Source organism: Xenia sp. Carnegie-2017, unplaced genomic scaffold (assembly GCF_021976095.1).
Source record: "Xenia sp. Carnegie-2017 unplaced genomic scaffold, XeniaSp_v1 HiC_scaffold_2, whole genome shotgun sequence".
Taxonomy (NCBI): domain Eukaryota; kingdom Metazoa; phylum Cnidaria; class Anthozoa; order Malacalcyonacea; family Xeniidae; genus Xenia; species Xenia sp. Carnegie-2017.
The window spans coordinates 4,932,148-4,952,868 of NW_025813482.1; the positions used below are offsets into that span (position 1 = coordinate 4,932,148).

The 20,721-nt window shown below is 33.6% G+C and overlaps 1 protein-coding gene and 1 long non-coding RNA gene across 2 annotated transcripts; one reads left to right on the top strand and one right to left on the bottom strand.

Annotated features, from left to right (window-relative positions):
* Nucleotides 1-143: 143 nt before the first annotated feature.
* LOC124439793 (WD repeat-containing protein 75-like) lies at nt 144-14,169 on the bottom strand. The gene is made up of 25 exons (XM_046990047.1): nt 13,978-14,169; nt 12,587-12,716; nt 11,504-11,569; nt 11,121-11,208; nt 10,905-11,041; nt 9,552-9,622; nt 7,568-7,660; nt 6,964-7,052; nt 6,352-6,507; nt 6,223-6,285; nt 5,947-6,062; nt 5,725-5,832; nt 5,577-5,653; nt 5,283-5,437; nt 4,808-4,917; nt 4,640-4,713; nt 4,458-4,549; nt 4,104-4,202; nt 3,740-3,909; nt 3,420-3,470; nt 3,048-3,117; nt 2,790-2,863; nt 2,113-2,204; nt 901-950; nt 144-651 (listed from the first exon to the last, which is right to left on the bottom strand). Exons 1-25 carry the CDS (start codon nt 14,058-14,060, stop codon nt 482-484), a joined length of 2,484 nt encoding a protein of 827 aa, XP_046846003.1. The 5' UTR covers nt 14,061-14,169; the 3' UTR covers nt 144-481.
* LOC124439794 lies at nt 9,361-18,864 on the top strand. Its single transcript, XR_006946472.1, has 3 exons — nt 9,361-9,638; nt 10,203-10,485; nt 16,014-18,864. It is a non-coding gene; the product is annotated as an uncharacterized LOC124439794 (long non-coding RNA).
* The last annotated feature ends 1,857 nt before the right edge of the window (nt 18,865-20,721 follow it).

Consider the following 20,721-nt stretch of genomic DNA (forward strand, 5'->3'; position numbering starts at 1 on the left):
TGGACTTAATCACGCGGAATCAGTTATCAAATGATATAAACTTTGTAAGTGCTGTTTAGCAAAAATCTTGTGTCGAATAGAAATGAACATCAATCTGAACATCAAACTCTACCGAAACGAGGAGTTTGATCTCTTACAAAACATTTGTAGCAGACAAAATCCATGTAATTGTTGTGTTGAGGTGTTATAGTACTGTGTCATATATGTGTATGTAATAAATCACCGCTTTGGTATTGACTTTAATGTAAGGGAGTACCTCGAGCGAGATAACTAGCTAATTTCGGTTTCTCAATTTCCTCTTAATTGCTCTCCAAAGGTAAAGTCGAAGCTTGAAACCTGCACGTGCCGCATGAGGAACTCGCTTGGTTGAAAGAGCGAAACATAGGATGAACGATTTCTGATGTCCAAAGATATTACACTCTTCGAAATAATTTCGGTTGGACCAGCACTTTGAGTATGGTGGTCGGAATAGGAAAATATTTCATGGCATGTTCTGGAATATTTCTTTCATCCAATCAAAATCTGTTGTTGGCAAATCGTCGTCGCGATTTAAATAGCCTTCTTGCACCTCTATGGTAATCTTGGTATCTAGTTTATCTGAGTCTGCAATATCTTCATCTGATGACGTTTCGTCTTCACCGATGTCCATTTCTGCAATGAATATAAAATTATTTTATCTGCGACTCTGAATGTTTAACGTCGAATTTTGGAGTGTGGTCGTTTACGTGAAAAAAGTTAATGTTAAACTTCAAAAATGAAATTCTTCATAAACCACCAGGTAGTCTCATGCACATCCAGGGTATGCTTCAGACAAATATGTTCCACTTTAAGTATTACAAGCAGGTTTAATGAACAAAATGAAAAGCATTAATGTGAACTTAGAATTTTATATATAATTACCTTTCATATCGTCATCATCACTTGTAACGTCTTCATGCTCAGCGGTCACACTAAAAGAAATTATTTTATTCTTATACACAGTGGTAACCAAAGAAAAAAAATAGCCCACAAATAAAAAATGGGTTTTGGTATGTAAAATTAATGGAACTGAAAAACTTTTCTGAAATAATCGTAATAGTAACAGTAGCAATGAGCAATACTCAAGCGGTAATTTGACGCATGAACATGTAAAAAGCTGAAAATTGTTAAATTATGTTAAAAGTATCATGCATTTTTCAATTACACTTAATAACAGATAGTAAAAATGACGGTAATCGGTAATAATCAACAACGAAAATTGTGCATTAGCAAAACGATGAGTCCTGCAACACGAACTAATTTGGTGTGTTTACACTTTGCAAAAATAATTTACACAGACATCGAGCAACTTTCAAAACCGACGCAACGGATACATGGAAATACAGTTGAGTTGTTGAGAGTGACGAACAAGAAGTCATCTGCAGAAAGATCAGGAAAAAAAGAAGAAGGAATCGTGAAATTCTAAGCATGCTAATCGCTGAACTCATTGTGAAGTTGCACAGAAATTTCTATTCAGTTACTCGGAAGTAAAAATACTGTAATCAAAGTTGAGGTTAATTTTATATTTTGGTTGCGCGCTGAGTAGTTGGAGAAAACCGCAGATCACTAAGAGAAGTGTTATCACTCATTGCTAAAGTCTCAAAGTCAGTTACCATATCAGAGATGGATATTAAAAATAATTAAAACTGGTATTGAAACTGGTGCACAATAATAAAACGATGTCTTAAAGAAAAAGTGTTACTACGTATGCAAATGAAGTCAAAGAAACCATATGTTAGTGAGCAAATAGGCATGCAAGTAAAAGATTCGTTCGTGAGCATGTTGGTTGGAGCATTGAGCAACGGAAATATTTTGTGTGGAGTAATGAGTCCCCGTTTTGCATTAAAAATCAATCCCTGCACCATGTGTAGCAAACAAATAAATTTTGTAAAGTTAATGTAACAAACCCATTTTTTTTGAAGGGGGGGCACTTTTTTGGCCACCCATTGTATATGGAAATTTTCTGCTTGAATACAGCATAAAACAAACTGGAATGATTATTTAAAAAGAAAAGTACAATTCTCTCAACATTTACTTGGTAATTTTCCAACAATAGCGATTACAACACACACTAAATACCAGTGAGCAGTATACCTGTTACGTTCCTTGCTTATAAGCAATGAATGGAGAAGTTTTGAACATAAACTTTTCACTGGTGGAAGGGCATGAGATGGAGCACTCAACATCTATAAAATATACATTTATTGAGCTTATTATGATTGACACAGTAGAAAAATTATGGTATATGTACGACAAAAATATTTCAAATAACAGGTGAATAATTTAGTTGTTGTCAATTATTTACTTGTTAGATGTTAAATAATAAGTGGAATAAATAAATTAGTTGTTATCAATTAATTAGTAGTTGGTGAATGTTTTATGAGCTAAAAATTCTATTTTTTCTTTATCAACATAGCTGTGACACAAAAACAATGTGGATGTAAAATTATAAAACATCCGTAGCAAAGTAGGAACGAGCTTTTACTCCCACTATGCAAATTTAACAGCAAAATTATAATTATTATTAGAATGGAGAATTAATTTAATTCATAATTTATCCAGTAAATGAACACAAAAATATTTGAAAAGAAATATCGAATAATCGTTGTGGCTGTAACTGTAGAAAACTTTCAAGAAACGTTTACTTTAAATAGGTTTTCTTCAGTGAAATGATTTGATATTTTACAAAAAGGTTTTTGATTTAAATATGATACACGTCAAATATTGTATAAAAAAGAAAATAGATAAATTTATTATAAAAACTGTTTAACCTCGCGAATAACTTTGGAGGATGCTGAAGTGTTTCTATAAATCCTTGCAGGGTCTGTTACAGTAGAAGTTTGGTCTAAAAAATGAAAGACACATTTCAAGCACATCCATGAAGACATGGCACGAAGTATAGAAGGGAAATGTGCAGAAACGAGAAAGAGTACTTTCAAAGTACCACAGATGTACGTAATGACCAGAGATTTCCATTTAAGGAGAGACATCGCCAGGAAAGATAAATACGTAATGCGTTAAAATTTTACCTTGCTTTTGACTAACTCCAAATACACGATGAAATTCTGAGTTTACATCCTCACTCATATTTTCACTACCCTGAAATATTTAAAACAAATAAAATCCTATTTCACGAAACATCACCGCAAGATTCGTAGATTCGCACGCATTCAAAATTCTGTCATCCAAATGAAGTAAAGTAAAAATAAGCGTTTAGCATATATAAACTCATTTCAAATCTAAATGAAACCTCTTTAACGGAAAGCAACGAAAAAAGTAGACATAAACCTGAAAGACGGATTTGAAAATGACGGAAGAATTGTGCAAATGCAAAATCTACTGCAGTATTTCCTTCTATACACTAGAATCACATCCACGTATAAAATGTAACATTAACTTACCTTTTTAGGAAATACTTCGTCTGAATGGACATCATCAATTGTATATAATATCTATACAAAAAAAAAACAAAAGACATTTTTGATCAAATAAGTGCCTATACAGTTAAGAGTATGCTGGAGCAAACTGTTTGGTATGATAAAGGGTCGAAAATTTGAACATAATTGGATTTGCATGTATGTCAATTTTTTATCGAATAGGAAAATATCTAAGGTAGCGATTTCCTTCTCTCAGAGTCAATAGAAGCCACGTTTGCACTGCAGTTTGACAACAAATGGAAACCAAATGCTTATACTGCAAATAAAAATAAAAAATTTAATACCTGTTTTTTGCTCATGTAAAAAAGCTTAGCCATAGTGATGTTGTCGTTCTTATTAGGCACAGTCAAGCCTCTCGTGTTCAATTGAAATGCAGCAGCTAGGAATTGGGAATCTTTGATCACATCCATCTCAATTGCAAGTGGAATAACAGATCGTGCATCAAAAATGTAAACTGAAATAAAAACAAACCATGTTTTTCTTCTAATCTCAATGGGAAATAATGACCCATGTCAGACTTTGTTTTAATCACATAACATGATCACAATCCGCTTCTACACATTAGATTTAATGTCATTTGAATCTATACATCTCAAGATAAGGTTTCCGTAATAATTTATAGTCTTTGTTGTTATTTTAAACATTTACCATCGATTTGCTGTTTAGCTCCTTTAACAAAAGTAGTTACTAAATAGCTGCACGGATCAGGAAGAATGGAAAGGACTTCAGCTTTTGTACTCCATAAAACTGTAAAGAAATCAGGGGACAACACTTGAGAACATACGTACTGAGACATAAGAATATAAAATGTTGTCGCAATAAAATGATATATAATCTCAATTTAAAATGTGCATTGTGTTCATATTGTATTTTTAGGTTTCACTTCATGATGGAAGGGAGCTATTGGCGTATTCATACTTAATTAACATCATTCATGTCTTTTCATGTGTAGAATGTGATGTTCCAAGCGTATAATTGTGTTTCAGGCATGATTAAGTTTACCTCCACAAGAAAGAAGATTCCAGGCCATAAAATAATGTTTGGTTGTCGCCAACAAAATGTGCGAGCAAACTTTTCTTCCAAATGCTATGTTTCTATTTCCAAGACAAATGTTAGCAATTAATTAAGACATTAATGCTGAAAACAAATCTTACATCCTATTAAAGTAAAACCAAACTATCTACCGGATATTTTCAGCAAAGGGAGAACACAAGGTTTTCTTTTGTTCGTTGATATAAGGATCCCATAATGTGATCACCTGACATGAGAGAAAACGGAAACGATGAGACTAAAAACTTAAAGATGGACTCTTGTACCGCAATGGAATCACGAGTATTGTTAAGTGGAAACACCTTGCCATATACGACAGCCAACAGGGAACCATCTGACGAAAATGCTGCATCGCTTACAGGTTCATCTCGAAAATAACCAACAGATTGACAATGCCAAGATTCTAGATACTCTACAATGAGTAAGTTCGAAACATTATGTCATCATATAAGCCATGAACTAGTACATCATATCAACTAAATGAAGATTGATCAACAATAAAAATAAACTTTGTAAGGCATGCACAACTTTGTTAGGTATGCAAAACTTCCCAAATTAGAAAAATGCATTGGTTACATGCACATACGCCGGAAGCCTGGGACAAGTTGAGCAAGAATCAAGTATTGAGGTTTTCATACATTTCAGACTCAAGATTTTTATTTAGCAAGACAGCAAAATTTTGATTTTCTTTGCTAGAAAATGACTTGTGCTAACCTTAAAAAAGGTGTGATTCTTTCTCGCAAGAACTAACGGCTTTTTACAGAGAAACTCAAATACCATTTATATCATGCTGTTGCTTGACAATCCAAATCTTAAACTTTCCATCAATGGAAGCACTCATAGCCAGCTGAGTCTTTGAAGTACCAGGCTGGAATTCCATAGAGATAACTTTTCCTTCGTGAGGTGGATCTATGCACGTGTTAAGCACATGTCTAAAACGAAGAGACAATACAATCGGTTCAATAATTAACTGTACATGACTTACGCAGCTGAGGCGATTAACTTTGCAGAACAAACAAAATGATACATCAAGATTATATAACCACATATTGCCTAAATACGCACTTATACCTTTGCGATTTTTTGTTATATTTCCAAAATTTCAAACGATTTTCCGGTGTCATTTTACCATCGTCTCTTCGTTCTATCTGTAATTTTCAAATAAATGTAAAAACAATATCACCAAGCAAAGATTAAAATGAAATAAAAAAACAACTACCGTAGCAAGCCAGCTTCCATCATCTGAAAACTTGACATGCTCAACAACTATCAGTTGTAATGGAGTATTCTTTAATCGCGAAATGTAGTTTTGCTGAACTATGTCTAACTACGTACGTAAATAAAAAAAAATGGAAAGTATTATAGATTAGCATCAATATTCATTCAATGACGTATACAATCAAAAGGAAAGCTTTGTCAGAAACAACGCAATGGTACTTACTGTGAAAGATAAACAATCAGTTTCCGGTCGGTAAAACTGTAAACTGCCATCTTTATTATTGAGTACCAATGATTTACTACAGGGATCCGCAACCAAACCAGAATAAACTTTGTTTGCTAAGGAATAACAAAATGAATCCCTGATTTATAACGGTTGTCCAAACTGCAAACTTCCACTTGATCAATGGTGATGTAAATATTATTTTAAAGCAACAAAAAAAACATGACATTACTTAATACTGATGACATTGAGAGAGAAAAATTGCAATGCCAATACCTCTGGTGAGACCTTGAACAACATTTACAACGGACAAATCCACGGCAGAAACTAAATTGATCACTAAAAACATACTTATATTAATGTAACAAGCAACACACGACATACAAAAAGTTCAATTTTTGTTACCATTATCAACATGAGAAACTGCTATCAGAGCATCGTCGTCACTATTGCAAATATGAGCTATAGGAGCACCAAGACGAGGCTTAAACTGTTTATGGTTGGAATCCACTTGCCAGAAGACCAATACTGACTCCTCGCCACCAGAATATAAATATGCACCTGAAAGCAATTTGTTAGAGCGTCACATTAGTAACTTTTTTGCACAAGTCATATTTTTTCAATTTTGGATTTTTCCTTCGGCTATTATTTTGTCTACTGCTTTGTTCTGTATTTATTGTATAGAAAACGAAATAATGGACGCATCACAAAGAGAATTAAAATCTAACTTTAAAACTTTATGCAATGCCTAAAACAAGCTTGACTACTAATCTAGGGGAGACAATCAAAAAATCACCAAACATCGTTTATTCCACAATTGAAAAGTGATCATTACTTTGCGAATCGCGAAATGATTTTTTAACAAACTCGGATGGCAATAACAAGTTATAGTAAACTAGCCCAATGAAAAACGTTCATACGTAGCAACGTTCTAGGTACATTAAGCATCCCCAAATCAAAACAAATGGAATCCATAATAGTCCCTACCAATTGAAAAGATGTAATAATCACACCTACCGTCATGACTAAACTTTAAACTAGCAACTGAATGCGCATGCCAGTGAAGCTTGCTTCGTATTGGTTCAGAATCAAGCTTTATATTCTTCCTAAAATAATTGAATCCGTTTTCATAACTTCCGTAATATACTTATAATTCAACAGAACTCTGTGTGGCATATCATTCATAAGGTACGTGTACATAAGATCGTGCCGCTAGCAATATAATGGACTATTTAAAGATGGATTTCAAAATAGCAAATACCATGGTGAATGGTGATAATAACTATGTAATAGTTATTAAAAGAACTGTTTTAACCAGAACACTAACCCAACAATTCAAAGGAACCGTTATTTAAAGCTAGAAAGAGACACTTGTAGCTGTAAAAAAAAGGTTCCTTTGAATTGTTGGGTTAGTGCTCTGGTTAAAACAGTTCTTTTAAGAACTATTACATTGTTATTATCACCATTCACCATGGTATTTGCTATTTTGAAATCCATGTTTAAGTTTGTCACCACGACAAAGTCTATGTTTCACCATTTAAAGATTGAAACCAAAGATGTTTCATTAACTGCTGTGATTAATTATTAAATATCAACAGGTACTGGACATGTGCAATGTTACCAAATGAAAATCTTTCCATTGTCGTGCCCAGTAGCAATGCATGCATCATGTGGATGGTATGCAACTGACGTTATCTCAGCCTTGCAATAGTGTCTGTAAATAAGAAAATATAATTTCTCATTAAAGGGGAATAGCAACCAACTTTTTTTCATTACCAACAAATATTTAAGATATTTAATAGAGAATGAATTCTATACGACATCGTAATTCTCTATAGAACTCTCCCTAAATCACTTTGAAAATAAATAAAATTGAACAAAGGAAGCCATCTTTAATTTAAAAGCAAGCTATTATGGAAATATGCGTTTAAGGAAACGAGAAAAAGTGATTTTTTTGTCGGGATTTTTTTCAGTGCTGCTATTAAAGCAATAAACCGAACAATACATGGCTATATGTTAACATATATACACAAGACTTGTATTTGCCGCATAACATTTACCCTGTTGTGACGTCATTTTACTAAAACATGAAGATGTTGACAAATACGTATATACGTATTTTGCAAAACAATAACAAATATTAACATGGCAATAGCTGCCTTGGCTTTAACTCTTTAGCAAAAAAAATATTTGATGGAATCAAAAATGAATCCGAAATAAATCATCTTGGGAATTTTTTTTAACTACTTCAAATCAATAAAACTTTTACAGATAATTTATGAAATGTTTCTTTTTGGCGGGAATGGTGTTGCTAGGAACATTTTGAGCTACAAAATTGAAGCTGTAACACAGAAGAAGATTATACAGAAAGGTCACTTGTGTCGGAGCCTTTGATGTTTTTGTCATCGCGCATGTCATGCCGCGCATGGTGGGCGCCATTGTTCCGGCCAGTTGATTTGCTTTTTGATTGTTCCCAATCTTTAAAATGATCCAAAGTCCTTTCTTAAGTGAAAATATTCTCGAATTCATTATTAAGTATTGACGTCGTGTAATTTTAATAGTTGCAAACCAGTAACAAATCCTAATCAACTACCTGGAATAATGGACGACGTGAGGGCATGTTTAACACCTGAGTGACCCTTTTGTTATAATCATTATTCTGTAGTCACGCCGTGAAGCTGTGACGTCAAGCAGAAACAGAAAGCGATCACTGAGTTCACAAATAACTGTGCAACGCGTGGACGGTTTTAAAAATGGCGGATATCAAATGCCAGTAATAATAGAACTGTTGTTATTCTGGTATCTTGAAAAACCGAGAAAAAATAGGAAAACATGGGTACACATTTGCCGTCATTGTTAGAAACTCCTGATGCAATGAACCAACCAAGGCAAACGAACCTGATTTAAATGTCGCGGTGAAATTAACCCTACTTCTATTTCGTAGCATGTGCAACTTGGTGTTACGGTCTGGCAATCAGTGTTTACGACATCTAGGGATGGGCGATACCAGTTTTTTCATTTGATACGATATTTTGTGGATATTTGCCCGTTTTTTTCGATATCGATATCGATATTTTCCCAGCTCAAACAACCACAACAAAAAGGAATACTTTATAATGATTAGTAGGGGCAACAACTATATTTAAATTTTGTACTTAATAGTGCCAATTTATATTAATAATACTACATTATACTACCAAAATATAAATGCATTTAACTTCGAACGTATCTTTGTAAGCACAACTTTTTCTTTCAATGGGGCAACTAGCCATGTTTATTTACATATAATAAAATTTTGAAATTTATGAAGCTCATACAAATAAAATTCTTATTATTTTCACGATGAACGATGATTTCGCTGACCAAAATAGTAAAACATCGCAGGCGCATAAATATTGAAAAATGGATATTTTGTACAAGTATCGATACTTTTCTCCTAAACCTTGGTATCGATAGTATCGAATATTTGGTATCGGTATCGGTCCATTCCTAACGAAATCATGTAATATATACGTAAGAGGCTAATTTGGACGTGCTAAAGCTTACGGTTACAGCGTTTGTTACAGCTTCCGGTGTGAACGTATTCATTGCTGTCGAAACATTACCTTTGAAGTATCTCTTCCTTGAAATACCAAATCTGTAAGTTGTGCTTCGATACAACTGCAACTTGTTCACCCTGAATAAATGATAAGGTTTGTCGTAAGAAATTGAACTACATATATTATTCTATTGTACTATGTGATATATCAAAACTAATTTAAATAAGTACACGTAACAATGCATCGAGGGTAAGAGGCTCCAGACTTAATAGTTTGGTGTTTTTACACTATGAGAATTAAATGATTTGTACGAGAAATAGCTATAGCTACGTAAGTTGAAATGCTTTTCTTGTGCTTAGTCCACAGACTTAGAGGAAGAAAAATATATCGAAAGAAGCGCCACATGATAAAAGTGTCTACGTATATGATGTTTATGCCTTTGTGCATTTTTACATAGTTGATCTTACTTTATAAACTTTTGAGATACATTTTATAATTCGAAAGTATGACTTTGCTAGGTTTTTTGATACTCAACGTTGAATAATTTACTATTTTGAGCATTCTTATTTTTGTACGTCACAACGTGAATTCGTCCATCGTATCTTGTTTAAAATTGGAGTTTATGAACGTCCACGAAACAAGATGTGAAACACGCGTGTAATGCGACAAATAGCTATGCTTTTGAATTATACCTTCAAATGCAGTGCTTTCTTCTAGAATGTTCCCGATATGACGTCAAATCAGGAGCTTCTCCCCAGTTTCTTCAATGTCACTAGGGCTTAGGAAAATGTGCGAAGATCAAATCTTGCAGTTACAAAATATATTATCAATATATTTTGCACGTCACAACTTATCAATTGCAACATACACAGAAAGGGGAAGCAATCACGTATACAAATTTCTCTATCATTTTCACCGGCGTTTACTAAGTGACATGTACGTGTATTTGACTGCCGTCGTACAAAACATGGAGGACTGAATAAAAAACCACAAAACTAAGGTAATTGTAGTCGTAATATAAAATACTTTAAACATTTTAAATTGATGGCAATATTTTTCAGTTTATATTTTTAATCACAAACATTTAAAATGCAGGTTAATGATATGAAATATGATACAAGTGAGCTGACACTTAATGAATGTAGCTCATGCCATATTGGTTAAACCACCAAACAGTTAGCCACAAGGATCAAAGTCTCAAAATCTCCGACAAAAACTAACACATTCACAAAAAATCAAGGTACTCCTTAAGTATCATCTTACTTGTATCATATTTCTATATTATAAATAACGTACTCATTCACACTGAAGATGACTTACAGTTAAGTCAAAACATGTTAGTGATAAAAATATAAAACTGGAAAATATTGTTGTCTATTTAAGCATCATACACCTAAGAACATAGAATAAAATACTTACCTTCTCGCTAAAGCAAAAAGCATCAGGGCAACTTATAATTTTGCAAATTTTGTCAAACTTCAAACATGAGTTGACTTCATGAAGGCCTTTATTTTCTGAAGACAGGCTTGATTTTCCAAACAAAAATTTATCCTTTCCTAAAAAAGATTAGAAATAAAATTGACTAAGTTCACAAAATTTTGGAAATAATTAAGGTACTTCAAAATAAAAACTTACTTTTATCATTTCTTTTAACAATAAACAAAGTATTAGGATGGTCCTTGTGAACAGTAACTCCATGTAAAGAATATTGCGATTTGCATTTCTATAAAAACATTGTCTACATGTTTAAATCTACATACCTAAGTGCTAAACCAAGTTTCATGCATTAGCCAAAAGTGAAAAAACATGACACAGATAAATATATGAATTTACCTGGACTGCAATCTCTGTAGTACTAATATTTAAAACATACACAATGAGGCAGCAAATGTAATAATTGTGGGGGACCTTTAAAATCCATTGTTTTCTAAAGACTGTCCCCTCCGCCCCTCAGACACAAAATGATCACATTTGCTGTACCATTGATTTAAGGCTTTTACCATGTTCACTATACTTACAGTAATGATAGAACCATCCAAAATATCCCAGAAATAGACATCGCCATTTAATGAACAAGATATCAACTAAATCAAAACAAAACACAGTATTTAACAAAGAAAAATGTATGGCACAAATTTCAACCTACGTAAGTAGATTGCAATTAAGTGGGAAATTTAAACACATAGCATTATTTAACACAATTATAGCTAATTGGGTTAATATTGCAATCATTTTGAAATTTAAATAGCTGCCAATTTCTAAAGGGACACAAATAATACCTAATAAACTATCAAATACAACTTAGCACAGTTACAACTGCTAGAAATCTGCCTATGAAACAAAAATTTTGCTAAGTTATACTTTCATTATACCAAGATTTTAAAATGACAAAGGGATTTCTATGTATACCAATTTTTGCAAATCACTTGTCATTCTTGAGAAATTAAGGTTCTTGTTATTTCCCATTTATCTAACTTGTGACATCATATTGCACAATGAGAATTAGAAATATTATGTTCATTTACTGCTAAGTTACTTTAACAAGGCAAAGTTCCCTGTATTATCATGCGTTAATGGTTTAAAATGCAACCTAATAGTTTAAACCTAAAGTTGTGACAAAATTGAAGAGCATTTGAAACATTCAGGCAACTCAATATGCAATTTGACGTCTCAAGTTAGATAATTAGAATTAACAAAAACTTGCATAAATTGCACAAACTTGCATTGCGCAAACTGTTTTAGAAAGTACACTGTCAGTTCAAAAGGTCTGTTCAATATAAACATAATTTAGTTAGCAAAATTTCATTTCATAGGCACTTTCAGTAAAGTGTAAAAGTAATTTCAGCAAACTAATTTGTGCCATGAATGCCTGTCAACGACAATTATCAATGTCATTATTTCATGGAAAAATTCCTTCAATTCCAGAAAACCTTCACTACAGACTTTGACCGACTCCTTCAAATACCTTATTTTACATACATATTTATAGTAAATTACATTGTAACAAACATAGTACTGCCAAACATCAGTATTATGTTGTCAAAAATGTGAGATGAAGCAGTCAATTTTGAGATAAAATCCCTAATTTTAAGTTGACCTACCTGTAGTTGATTATTTGGATTGATGCAGAGATCTGTAACTTGATCATTATGACCTTCATAAACTGACACCAACTCTCCAGTAGAAACACAATATTTTTTTAATTGGCAGCCACAAGCACAAAACAAAGACCTAGGAAGGAATATTCACCCATATGTTTTAATTTTAACTAGGAAGGTGATGAGAAAAGAAATATAGCTAATTTCAACATATTAAAATTATGACCTCATTGAGCATAATAATTTACAATATGACTTTTGATAAATTAAGATTGTGTGATACTTTTGTTACAAATACCACTGATAATTGAAAATTTAACTCTTGTATTATATTATATTGTTTTTGATATTTTTCTGTTCAGGAGGCACATCCAAAAAAATTCTGAGAGTGTTCTACATTCTAGTCCAACTATTGAAGTTTCTGTTTTAGACAGAAAAGCCTACAATTTTAGACAGTGTGACCTTTAATTATTCATCAGTTTTTTGGCCAGCAATTAACACATATTTCACAAAAGCAGGGGGGGGTGTTACACCTTCACATCTCTTAAGGTGCACCTCCCACACCCCTAAGGTGCACCACCACACCCATTTAAGATGCACACATGGTCTAGTTGTTAATAAATTAAAGCTATCGTCAGTGTAATGATATTTAATGATTGGTGTTTGGAAATATTAAGCTAAATGAATGGTATAAAATCATTAAACATGACATATTGGTCATATATAATTTGTCAATTATAAAAATAGGAAAAAGTCTTGCTCGGTAATTTTGTAAGTAACTAAAACATTAGATCTCAAATGCAAGTAAAAAGCACAATTACATACCACAAGAACAAACTGTCCAAAGCAATGTAAAAATTGCCTTTTCATACGAAGGGTTTTTTACCACCAAATACATAATTATTAGATAAGTCATAAAACAATAAAATGTTTCATGTTTGTAAATGAAGATCGTCCATGTTGGTATAGTCCTGAGAAGGACTGTTTTTGTTGTTGTTGACTGACGTTTCGACAACCTTAGCGATAGTCATCTTCAGAGTCAAATGAGGAATAAATAATATAGTCCTTCTCAGGATTATACCAACCTGTACGATCTACATTTACAAACATGTAACGATACTCCCGGGTTCGAACTATTTACTTTAATAAAATGTTTCATAAATAGCTTACGATTTGTGAAGTAAAATTAGTTGTTAGTCATAAAATACCATACGTATCTTATTGTACGTAATATATGACCAATTTTCCCTCTTAAATACAACAAAAAATACTTTAATCAATAGCAATACCTATGAGCTAATAGCAGAAAATTAGTTACTACACTGGCAGTCTTTACACACCATAGTCTACCGGGCAGAAAATATGGTCGAAAAAAAAGAAAAAATAAATCATACTTTGAATCTTTGCTGAATACCACACTGGATATAGATGTTCCACTAAGTGCACGAACCTTACCAATTTCTGACAATTTCATCATGGTTTATTTTCTACCATTAACAAGCCATTTATTCGAGACCAAATTATCCTGTGAATTGACCATGGGATAGTCCAATGAGGCACATGCTCGGCTCAGCATCCCGCAGGACTCGTGCTGGCTGATTGGTCAAGATTGTCCTGTATGGTCCTCGTTGATCCGCAAAATTAATGAACCCGCAATAGGGATGCATAGCCACAAAGTAAAATAACCCATATTAAATTACAAAAGCATTGTATTACTGTTTTCTAAATATTCCATGTATTGTACTTGTATTCCATGTATTAGCGGTAGTCATCTGCAGAGTCAAATAAGGAGTAAACGTCAGGTTAGCCGTATTTGTTATCTGGTTTTTACTTCATTATATTGTGTGTACAGGAAATGTGCGGGTGTCAATTGTGTATTGTCATTGTAAATTAGTGTGAAAAGTAATGTTTTTAGTTGATCTTTTGTTTGTATTGTGAATAAGTCGTTTGTAAGGTGCCGGTAATTGCTGTGATCTGTTCAGGGGGGTTTCTTCCAAGTTGGTATACCAACTTTCTAATGTAAGCCGTTGTATATAGTCAGTACTGTAAGTGATCCATTTTGCCGAGTCCCAGTCAATGTTGTGCTTTGTGATTCGGTGATGTTAGGCAATGTGATTAGTTTTGTCTTGTTTCTTTGTAGCTCGTTTGTGTTCAGTAAGCCTTATGTTTAAGTTCCTGCCAGTTTACCCGATATAGGAGGCGTGGCAGTCGGAGCAGTTTATTTTGTAAACTGCACCTTGTCGTTCGTTGGGTTGTTCTTTGTCCTTTATGTTCGTTAGTACTTGTCGTAACGTTGTGATTGGCTTATGTGCGACACGTATGTTGTATGGTCGTAAGATACGCGAGATAGTCTCAGACGTACCTTTGATGAAAGGTATCGTGGCTGTTGTCACTGAGTTGTTCGTTTGGCTGGGCTCGTTGGGTTTGTAAGTGTTGCGTTTGAAGAAGTCAGAGTTACAGTTGTTTTTGTCAAAAACACGTTTCAGATAATTGTTTTCGTTGTGTAGAGCGTCCGGTGAATCACATATGATTTGTGCACGTCTTGTTAATGTTCTGATTGTGGTGGCTTTTTGTGATGTAGGGTTGTAAGATGATTGGCCTAGTAGTCAGACAGTGTGTGTTGGCTTGCGATAAACTGTTGTTCGTAGTTTTTGATTGTCCTGTTTTGCCAAACAGTCGAGAAAAGGAAGAGTTCCGTTTTCTTCGACATCTTTGGTAAATTGTACGTGACTGTTCTGTTTGTTGATGTGAGTGTGAAAGTCATCAATCTCGTCTGCATGTAGTGCTGTGATTGTGTCATCTACGTAGCGAAACCAAAAAGGTAGTGCATGTTTGTAAGTCGTGAGCGCCCGCTCCTCTATAGATTGCATTAAAATTTCAGCAACTACAACAGAAACGGGTGAGCCTATTGCTGTTCCATGTAATTATTTGTAGTTTGTACCTTTGTACTGGAAGTAAGTCGAGGTGAGGCAGAGCTCCAGTAGCTCCATAATGTCTTCTGTCGGTAATGGCAGTACGTCCGTGGTGTTTGTAACGATATGTAACGATACTCCCGGGTACAAACCATTTAATTTGGTATGTATTTTGCAACGAATCTCTATTACTATTTTGAAATATTATCATTTCCAAAAAAAACATCTATTTATAAATTATAACTATTTTAGCAAACTGTATTATACATCTTCTACTTCGATGACACCAATATTTTCTTATTTAGAAGTTTGTGGCCTTAACCCACCCCCCCCCCACCCCCCCACCCTACAGACACACACACACACCTTTCTATACAATTCATCCTGTTCCCTCAATCCTATTTCCTTCAGCCTCTCATTTTACAAGTTTTTTCATATTCTCAACTTATATACTTTACATAAATCAATACGAAAAATATTTGTACACTTACGTAAGTTTAACTGTCTTGACTATATAGGTTGCTCATCCTCATCTCAACTTTAAAATAGTAACTGGTGTCAACGTTTTAGCAAATTAATAATTTGTAAGAAATAGAAAAAATTTCCGTGTTTGAATAGAGTTATACAAACTACTAGAGATGTGGAAATAGTTCTCTCTTGTTTGAGTAATACACATTGTAATAAAGAAAAAATTTAAAAAAAGGGCGTATGTAGTTCAATTACAAATGTATTTTTACACACTTCAATGGGCTTGAGTTAAATTTGGCTTTTGCGGAATCGATCAACTCAAAAAATTGTAAAAAAGGACTTTTGAAATTGGACAAGAAATTTACCTGTTGGTCAAAAAATCTCCTAAACGAAAAGATAAAAAGAATAAATACCACAGGCCAGACAATTACAAAAAGGACTGTTCGTGGTGAACCTCTTGAATCTATTTTGAGCTACTTGGATGAATTAAAAGAGTAAGAACATATTTGAGATAAAGCACCACTGATCGCAGATTTAATCATCTTCTGATGCTTCATGTAGATCTTGGAAAAAGAATGGTTAACATACCTACACTTTGTTCATCAAACACTGAACAAAAAATAATTACTGTTGAACAGCATGTTGGCGGTTGTTCTCAGCATAGGACTGGTTTCGGGGCTCAGCTGGTGAGGAAAATGGATCGTATGCATCGCGGCTTAATCGCATCAGATTATACAACCAATGATAACATCTTCTCGATTAACGCACGTATAACCCAGAGAAAACTAATCAAACGTATTAAAATATATAATGGATACAATATGAATTATGGATATTCAACTGTATAAAAATCAAAACTAATAGTAATGATCCAGCCAAAACCTTTCTACCAACAATCATGCTCACAAATACATGTCACATAACTAAGAAAATTGATGAACTACATGAAGTTGTCATGAATAATGGTCCTGAAGTTGTACTGGTTGCAGAATCCTGGCTTTCCCCAAATATACCAGACACAGCAATATCAATCAATGATGAATACAAAATTTTTCGTAAAGACAAACCCACCCTTGGTGGAGAAGTTCTTTCCAATGTACATCGAAGAATACCTGTTAGTCGTAAGTTATTTGATGAAGACAATGATAAAGAGGTGCTATGGTTAGTACTTAAACCAACAAGAACGCCTCGCCCATTTAATGCAATTGTTATTGTCATTATTTATCATCCACCTGGACAAAGTGACGAAAAAGAACATGATGTGATTAAATATCTCATCAAAAATTTAATTCAGTTTTTATGTGAACGTCCATCCTCTGCAATTATAGTTGCTGAAGACTTCAATAGATTAAACTTGACTAATCTATGTAATTGTTTCAATTTAAAAAAAATCTATCCTATACCCAACCAGAGGAAAAAACGTTTTGGATCAAGTCTTGACGAATATGCGAGATATGTAGAAACCAACAGACCATCTACCACCATTGGGACGTTCTGATCACCAATGCCTTCTATTAGTGCCAAAACAGAAAGAAAAAACACCAACAATTTCCAGAAGGGTAAGACTCTTAACAACTGGAAATGTAAATGTCTTATGCAGAAGACTTATTCTTGAAAATTGGTCGGAGATCTTTGATGTAGAGAATGTAGATCAAAAAGTAGACGCCTTTACATGGACGATGTTTAGTATTATGGATGAAACTATTCCTGAAAAATACAGTACGAATGCACACTTCAGATAAACCTTGGATGACAAGCTCTATATAATCAAAGATCAAAGCCAGAAAACGTGCTTTCTCTTGTAATAATCAAGCACGTTATGAAAAACTATGTTCTGATGTCTCAGAACTTATAAACAACGCCAAAATTTCATATTACAAACGAAAAGCAAGACTTTCGTACGACTAACCCAAAAAGATGGTATAAATCAATCTTCTCAATGTTGGGAATTAATAACGGGAATAATGTAAAAAGAAATGTCTATGATAAAAATGTACTAGAACTAGCTGAAAAATTACAACAAGTCTTAACAAAACCTTGGAAAAACCAATTACCCAACTACGAAATTGAAGATAACTTGATCAACCAAACGCTCAAGGATATCAAACCTCATTTACCATCTATTGGACAGGTCAAGAGCTGTCTACAGCACCTAAATCCTAGAAAAGCAACATGAGATGACAAAATTCCGGCATGGATGCTTAAGCATTTTTGCGAAGATCTTGCACCAGTCGTACACAATATAGTAACCACAAGTATAAAACAATGCAAGTACCCCAACCAATATAAACATGCACTAATAACTCCAGTTGCTAAAGTGAATAATCCAAGTAATGTTGAAACTGACTTCAGACCTATATCTGTCCTTCCTCAAATGGCTAAAGTAATAGACAAACTTCAACTCCATTAGAATAAATCAGATTTCAAAATAAAGAATAACCAACATGCTTTTACTCATGGCCGATCTTCTGTATCTGCTTCATATCTATGACACAAAATTAGTATAATGCAAGAGATAATTCTCAATCAGGAAGAAAGGGAGTTAAGGTATTATTTATAGATTTTCGAAAGGCATTTGACATGGTGAATCACAACATATTACTACAAAAATTAGCATCTATGGAAATTAATAAATCTTTCTGGCAATGGATTCAAAGTTTTTTGACAGGAAGAATGTAACAAGTCAATCTACAAGGAGCCATGGCATCCATTCAACCTTGCCCTTTGGGCGTGCCACAAAGCGCTGTCATATCACCAGTGCTCTTTAATGCATATATAAATGATTTAAAGGACAATATTCCTAAAGAAATTGATGCTAATACATGTAAATAAGCAGATGATTGCACTCAGGACCAGATTGTCGAAAGAGGTGAATGCAGTTATATGCAAAAAGTAATCGACGAATTACGGAAATGGGCTGATAATAACAGAATGGCTCTGAATCCGAAAAAAAAACAAAGAATATGTGGATAAGCTTTACGGACTCAATACAAGAACCACCCCCATATTTATTGGTGAAGAAGAAATAGAAAGAGTTAATAATTTCAAACTTTTCGGCGTAAAATGTCAAAATGATCTTAAATGGAATGAACATGTACACCAAATTACATGCAAGGCAAATAAAAGACTACCATCTTGGACTTTGTAGGAAGTCTCAATTAACTTCAGATGTTGGATTATTAACATATACATCAAAAATAAGACCAGTATTAGAGTATGCATCGGCAGTCTGGGCAGGACTTCCACATTTTTTACAGCAAGAAATTGAACGTGTACAAAGAAGAAGTTTAAAAATTTTACAACTAGATAAAAACTACTTGCCCTCTTTGAAAAGCAGACGTGAACTAGCAACTACCCAAGAGGTCAAAAGGATTATAGAGGAACCTGACCATCCATGCAAATTTTTAGTACCTTATCCCAAAGAAAATTCGCACGAGTTGCGTAAAAGTAAACTTATAGTATTTTATCAAGGACCAAACGTCATAAACAATCTTTTATTGCTAGATCTTGTAAATATATATATAATAAAGTTAACATGTAATTCTTAGTATAGTATGATAATTATATAGAAAATCAATGTAAATTCATCGTACTTTTCAATCTGAAGATGAATAATAAAAACTTTCAATTCAAATTTCAATTCAAATTCAGATCAAGTGTAGATATGGTTGGTGTTGCAAATGACTTCGTTGAAACAAATGACATGAGAAAACAGGTTTTCGTCGTTAACGCAGACAGATTATGTTATAATGAACAACAGAAAAATTAAGAGACTAATAGATTATCTTGTTTTTTTTGGGACTAAAATGACTTATTTGGTTTTTGTGGGTAGCCTGTTTGCAGAAAAAAATTTTTTGACTCTGAAGATGACTACCGCTAAGGTTGTCAAAACGTCAGTCAACAACAACAAAAACAGTCCTTCTCAGGACTATACCAACCTGGACGATCTACATCCAAACATGTAACGATACTCCCGGGTTCAAACCATTTACTTTATTGCTAGTTTTATCAACCAAAGGTCAGATTGATTATTAAAACAAGTAACATTTTTGTGCGGTTGGTGTAATTAAATATGTGTTCGATTTATTGGCGAAATAAACGAAATACTCATCACAATAATGTACTACAGCCATTTGCAATTGACTGTGCTGCGTATAAAAACAATGAAGGTCTATCGAACGATTTTAGGGGAAATATTTTAAACAAAACATTAGAGTACGCAAAATTGTTGTGGATGAGACATAGTGATCTTCACTGTCTTGGTCGTAAGTTGTTGACATTTTGTTATGCAATGCTCTCTCATAGTTAAGCCTAACACTATTTTCTGACAATATTATATCGTTCGAAAAAGATCTCGGGATCTTAACGTTGCTTCGAAGACTGCAAGAAAATATCACAAAGTAATTTGATATATTGCGAGAGCAATGATTTCGCGGAAGTAAACATGAGTTGGATTCATTGCTAGAATATGTGCAGAGTAATCTTATTTTTCACAATGCATTTTCATAAGAAAATTTGCTGACGATACAGATTTCGTCGCAAATTGGTTTTCAATCAAAATGTTAATAAAAATTGTCGACAAACTTTGTGACGCTTCATGAAGATATTGCTGCTATATTGTTTTCTAGTTGGCAAGCCCCCTGCAAGTCCATTCTTTAATGGAGTACCGAAATACCGAAAGCACTGTATTCCATGAATACTACAAATACGACATCAATCACATCATAAATAATTACTATTAGAAATATCAATAGTCAT